The sequence below is a fragment of the Ptiloglossa arizonensis genome, chromosome 2, assembly GCF_051014685.1.
Source record: "Ptiloglossa arizonensis isolate GNS036 chromosome 2, iyPtiAriz1_principal, whole genome shotgun sequence".
Classification (NCBI taxonomy): domain Eukaryota; kingdom Metazoa; phylum Arthropoda; class Insecta; order Hymenoptera; family Colletidae; genus Ptiloglossa; species Ptiloglossa arizonensis.
Genome location: NC_135049.1, coordinates 4,494,099 through 4,500,129, shown reverse-complemented (window position 1 = coordinate 4,500,129; position 6,031 = coordinate 4,494,099). Strand labels below are relative to the sequence as shown.

The following is a 6,031-nucleotide window of genomic DNA, read 5'->3' as shown; positions in this document are numbered from 1 at the left end:
TCTCTATCTAATAACGAATTTTTATAAGATGTATATTTATCAAATTGCTTGGAATTTATACATAATTTTTCAGATGGCGATTTTCTAGATCTTATTTTGATATTTGTATCATGTTTTTCTGTTACACTAATTGCATTATGTTTTCTTAAACTCGCGTCACAGTTTTCTCTTTCATGAAATTCATGAATCTTTCGCGAATCAATCGTTATGCACAAATCTTCCTTAATAATTTCAAAATGTTTTCTTGAATTTGTTGCAAATTCGTCCTCAATACAATCAAAATGATTTTTCATATTCGTTACATATGTTTCTTCTACATTAACTTTCGAATCCACTTCGAATTGTTTATGATATTCTTCTTTCCTAATATCTTTGCAATTTTCGGATTGAAATTTTATTTCGTACCGGTCAATTTGTTTAAAAACGAACGTATCAGATAAAATACTCTTGATGCTGAAGTCTTTTATCTTTCTTACTGGTTTCATGTCGAAACTTTAACTGCGGTCGTTTAATGAACTCCTGTTTATATATGGCCCTACCATACGACCCCAAATTTTGCCGACTTGCGGCTCTTTGAGGCTCAGTTTCGAATTAAGCGCATAGTTGAGCATTCGATGCTATCTTGTCGGACCAGTATTGCCGTGTCCAGTGGCTTTCAACCTTATTTTTCTTAATAAAATTAAATATTATCTACAAACACTTTTGAATATTATTTCCTGAATTGTTAAAAGCAGCGACAACAGTTTTCGTTATTTTATTTGCAATTTCTATGCTTTTTTAAAAATAATTTTAATTTCGTCCAAAGTGTCTATTTATGTTACCCACCTGGCATTCTACTTTGGCATCACATTCTATTCCCTGTTTAAATAATATTTTATTTCATACGTGTGTTGTCAATAATAATCGAAAAGAAAAGGAAAAATATTCAGTCTCAAATAGTTCTCTTAACAAACATATCAAGAAACAGAAAAAAATCGATGCATTACCTTTGCAGAATAATGTACTTACATTTAAATATAAACACTGAGGATTAAGGAATCGAGTTGATAAACACTGTTCAACTAGTAGCATTCGAAACTATCGCATAATCCAGAACATATTATCTATAGGAATATCGATCGGAGTTCTATAATAACAATGTAATTGATACTGTTGTGGGGAGAGAAGAGACGAGAAGTAGACGAAGGGTATGCAGCTCTTATACGGAAATTTAAATGGAGCAGATGGGATGCGGTGAAGTTTATGTAATTGGAAAACTATAAAGGATCAGAATTATCTGATAAATAGACCAAAGGGTAAATGTAAATGTTTTGATGTTTACATTATAGGTGATATTCTTAGATTTAGAAAATGTTTGGAGGTGTAGATTAGCGTTTCGCAATCTGTATTCCATACGATGTGAATAAGTGTTCCATAAAAAATTATTAGTGATAAATAAAAAATAAAATAAAATAAAATACATCAATTTTGCAAATTGGCGTATATCAATTTTATATCATTATCATTTTTGCAGTTATTAATATACTAATATAAGCTAATAATCAAATACCGTGGAGCACTTCATTCTGGCGGGGTGTTACATAGACTCTATACATTGCAATGGTATTTAGAAAAAAGTAACAACACAAAGTAACTGATGGCATATAAGATGTAATTGCGATGAAATTATATATTTTAAAATCATAGCCATTTCGAGAGCAATCAACACTAAATCGTATTTTCAACTACGAACTGTCGAGAGTACGCCGAATAGTTGAGAATTCTTTTGGAATAATAACTAAAAATTTTAGAGTTGTACTAACACCTATAAGCTTATAGCCAGAAACTGTAATAAATATTGTTTTAGCAATGTGTACTCTATATATAATTCTTTACTCATTTCGAACTTTCACGTACACATTATTTAAACTAAAAGTTGGTTGATATTAAAGATGAATGCTTTTATGAAGTGACACCAAACATTTGACAAAATGAGAACGTTTCTGGAATTGTTTTTTTTTTCATTAAATCGCGGGAAACGAGATGATTATACAACTTTGCAAAAAGAAGTAAGAGACGAATTCAAAAAGTTGTTTGTGGCTTCATTTGGTGAAATTTCATGACAGTATAGGCACATACTTCAAGTCAGCAGTAAAGAATACGTATACTATTCGTTGTCGTTCACAATTATCGAATAAAAGAAACGAGCAATGAATAGTGGAATACTTAATATACACGACTTCAGTCCTCTATTTTATAGTTCTGTTTTTTGCAACAGACTGCTAGTGAATAAGACGGCACACGACGGCAACAAACTATAAAAGGCCGCTGAAGTTTTAACCGCTTTGATTGTATAGAGATTCAGGCAAATAAATATCGGTTCTCTTGAAAGGAATGGGTTAATAAATTTTTTTTAAATTTTAATAAATTGTACTACTACAATTGTATTGCAATTCCGTATATTATTATAGTTGAATTATTATTAAATTGTCATGGGTTGGTAATGAACCTCATTAACGATTGAAACGAAGATTGACATTCTTAACAAGTTAATAAATAAACTTTTATCAAAAAAAGGTAAAAGTTAACTCAAGTTGTATAAAAAGTCTAAACTTTTTTGAAAAAAACTTTCCTTATTTGTATGTAATACATTTCACTAGTGCAAATAAAAAATAAAGAGTAAAATATAGACATTTTTGTTTGATAAAATTAAGAAAGAAGGTGTTTAATAAATATATTAAAATTAACAGTAAGAAACAGTTTAATATATTTATGGCAGTAAATTTTATTATTTATATTAACTATATTTTTTAATATACTATCATACACTATCATATTTCAAGAAAGAAAAATCTATAATAGGAACCGACGAAGAGTACGCATTACGTGTTTGTCAGGATCTGCATGAAGTATAAGTTCATCATAAAAGGGTTCCTGATATTGATCTTCTGGTATTGTATGGTATACTGGTTCTCCAAATAAAGTTCCTACTTCCCAGCCTGGAACATCCTTCATCAAATCAGCTTCTTCATCCCTTATTCTTCTTAAATATTTCAACAATCTGTAATAAGAAAAATAATTATCAATTAGTAGAAACAACAATAAAAATACTTTATACTTTAATGCTATAAACAGTACTGAATACAAAAAGTGTTTTAAGTACATGCAGAAAGTTACTAAAGTTTGTAATTGTAAATATTTCCAGTACTCTTCATAATATAAAAGAAGTGTTAAAACAAATTAATGACTTTGATTTATGATATTAAAACAAAAAATGCCAGGGAAATATTTTTCCACTTTCAATAATCTAACATAGTTCTGTCTAATCTTTTTCATATATCCATAATGGAGATAGGTATTCTTATTCAAAAGATACACTAGTTATACTATAAAATTGTAATTATTTATTACTCGAAGCTTTTTCTTCTTCTCAAACCAAGCATCGAGTTTATTCTTTAAAAAGTCTAAAAGAAACTATATATTTTGGTAGAGATAAGTTTTATTTTTGGTAATACTATACAACTTTAGGAAATTTCAAATATCATTTGCATAGCATGCAATTCATAAAGTAATGTAGTTGTTAACCTCTTAATGTATTTTATTTAACTTCTTTGGCAATAAATTAATAAAGCACGTACGAAATTATGTTAAAAAAACTTTCTTACGCTCTATCTCTTTCTGCCTCCAACATGGGTTGTAGAGCTAGACGTGCACTTCTCATTTCAATCGTGTTTCTCCTTATGTCTTTATAATTTATTGAATACAGAGTAAATCCAGTACATGTACATCCAAGGAAAAGTGCAATACCCAAGCGACCTACAAATTATTTTTCATTTATTACTGAATATTTTATAGGAGCATCATGTAACTATTCATACTCAGGTACTGAAATCCAGAAATAGTGTATAATTTACATACAAATCTATGTACGTACCTCCGAGCAGGGTACGCAATTTAACTCGATCAATTTGAAAAGGTTTGTAACCACCTTTTGGAGGTAAATCCTGAGGTCCTATTTTTGCTGTAGTTGTCATATTTAGTTACGATTTTTTTGCTTTGTAAAATTAGATCACATCTGAATAATCAGAAAATGAACATTGAACGATCATTATAATACTAATAGATAGAGCGTCGCAAGTCAGAGGAACGAAAAGATGTTCTCAATTTTGATTGGTTAACTCACAGAAGTATCAAAATGTATAAAAATCCTTCAGTCTGTTTTGTTCAAACTAACCAACTATAGTGTGTTCAGTGAAAACATAGAAGATGCAAAACTAAAGGAAGCTGTACCCTAAATTGATACAACAGTATATAAATAGTAGTGTACTATTTTAGTAGGGACAAGACAGTAAAAAGAGAGTGAAATTAGAAATATATACTGATTTTTAAGACAATATTTTGACTCAATATGCATCAGACGTATGTCAAATACACTCTTATTCAGAATCACTGTAGACTAATGAGAATTTACTACAATTACTGGTTTCATTTTGTATTTTTCGCGCTTTCGTTGGATAAAGTATAATTTAATTTATTTACAATTTATGGTACAAAATTTATTAAGTTCAAGTTCAAGTTCAAGTTTATTTGGATATTATTAATCAGGTATAAAATTTCAAAATAATTTACCGTTCTGACATTTTATGCTATTGGTTGGAACAAGAATAGTAGAGAAGAAACCTACGGAGTGGTGAAGGCTGTATTTAACTGCGATGACGCCATGCGACATCAATGCCACGTGTTCAGTTATTTCTGTATAATTTGGTATTTCAGTAAAGTAAAAGTGAAAAGTGAAAACAGTGAAAAATAAATTTTACATAAATATATTAGATAATTTTACATAATATTGTTAGAAAGATATTTAACCCGTTGCACTCGAGACCTTTTTATTACATCTCAAAAAAGAAAATTTCTCAAATTTTAATTTCTGTATTGTTATTTAGTATGATATTTTACAAAATAATTATCAAGATGATCCCCGATTTGTCGGGGCAAGTATCGCAGTAAAACTTTGTTCAATATCTTTAATTGGGCTTATTCCGTCGATAGCAGACTTTGCAATCCTTCCTAACTCCTATTAAAATGACATGCAGCTTTGCATAGTGCAGATAATTAAGCGATTGTTTTTTTATTGTTTTAGAAAGAATATATGAATTAATTAAATACACTTTTAAACTTTCCTTGTTTTCATTATCAAGTGCTCTATGTATAGATGTAATTTTATTGTTTAACAATGAAAAATCAAACTCATCTTCACTTGAATCAATTTCATTACCATATTCCATGCTTATAGGACTTAAAGAATTTGAAAATAATATTTCTATTGCCACGATTGCCAATGTCAGACTGACGTTGAAGATACAATTTGATCCATGATAATGGACTAATTTGAAATAAGAAAATCTTTTTTTAATAAATTTAAATAGGATAAAATTAAATTTTTTAATTTATTTAGATTTTATGAGTTTAATTTATTTAGGAGTAGTTTTATTAATTTCATCGATGATTGTAATTTATAGGGTTGGATATATAGAGGGTGATATATATATATATATTGATCGGTATAAATATATGTTATTATTATTTATTATATCTATATGTATTATAATTATAAGGCCTAGAATTTTAAGTATTTTAGTTGGATGGGATGGTTTAGGATTAATTTCATTTTGTTTGGTAACTTATTGGTTTTATGTAATCGAGTAGGTGATGTGTGTTTATTAATTTTAATTGTTTTGGCTTCAGTTAGGGGTTCTTAGCGATATATATTGATTGATAGAATAAGAGGCTGTATGATTTTGATATTATTAATTTGTGGAATAACTAAAAGAGCTCAAATACCGTTTTCTTCTTGATTACCTGCTGCGATAACTGCTCCTACCCCTGTTTCTTCTTTAGTTCATTCTTCAACTTTAGTTACTGCAGGAGTTTATTTATTAATTCGATATAGAAATATAATTATAATGTATAATATAAATTTTTTATTAACATTAATTTCTAGTTTAACCATATTAATGGCGGGTTTAATAGCAAATTTTGAGTATGATTTAAA

At 28.6% G+C, this 6,031-nt stretch overlaps 1 protein-coding gene across 1 annotated transcript; it reads right to left on the bottom strand.

Moving 5' to 3' along the window:
• Window positions 1–2,724: 2,724 nt before the first annotated feature.
• Window positions 2,725–4,054, bottom strand: Nd-b16.6 (NADH dehydrogenase (ubiquinone) B16.6 subunit). The gene is made up of 3 exons (XM_076327967.1): window positions 3,914–4,054; window positions 3,645–3,795; window positions 2,725–3,040 (listed from the first exon to the last, which is right to left on the bottom strand). The coding sequence occupies exons 1-3, from the start codon at window positions 4,011–4,013 to the stop codon at window positions 2,833–2,835; spliced, it is 459 nt and encodes a 152-aa protein (XP_076184082.1). The 5' UTR covers window positions 4,014–4,054; the 3' UTR covers window positions 2,725–2,832.
• Between the last annotated feature and the right edge of the window lie 1,977 nt (window positions 4,055–6,031).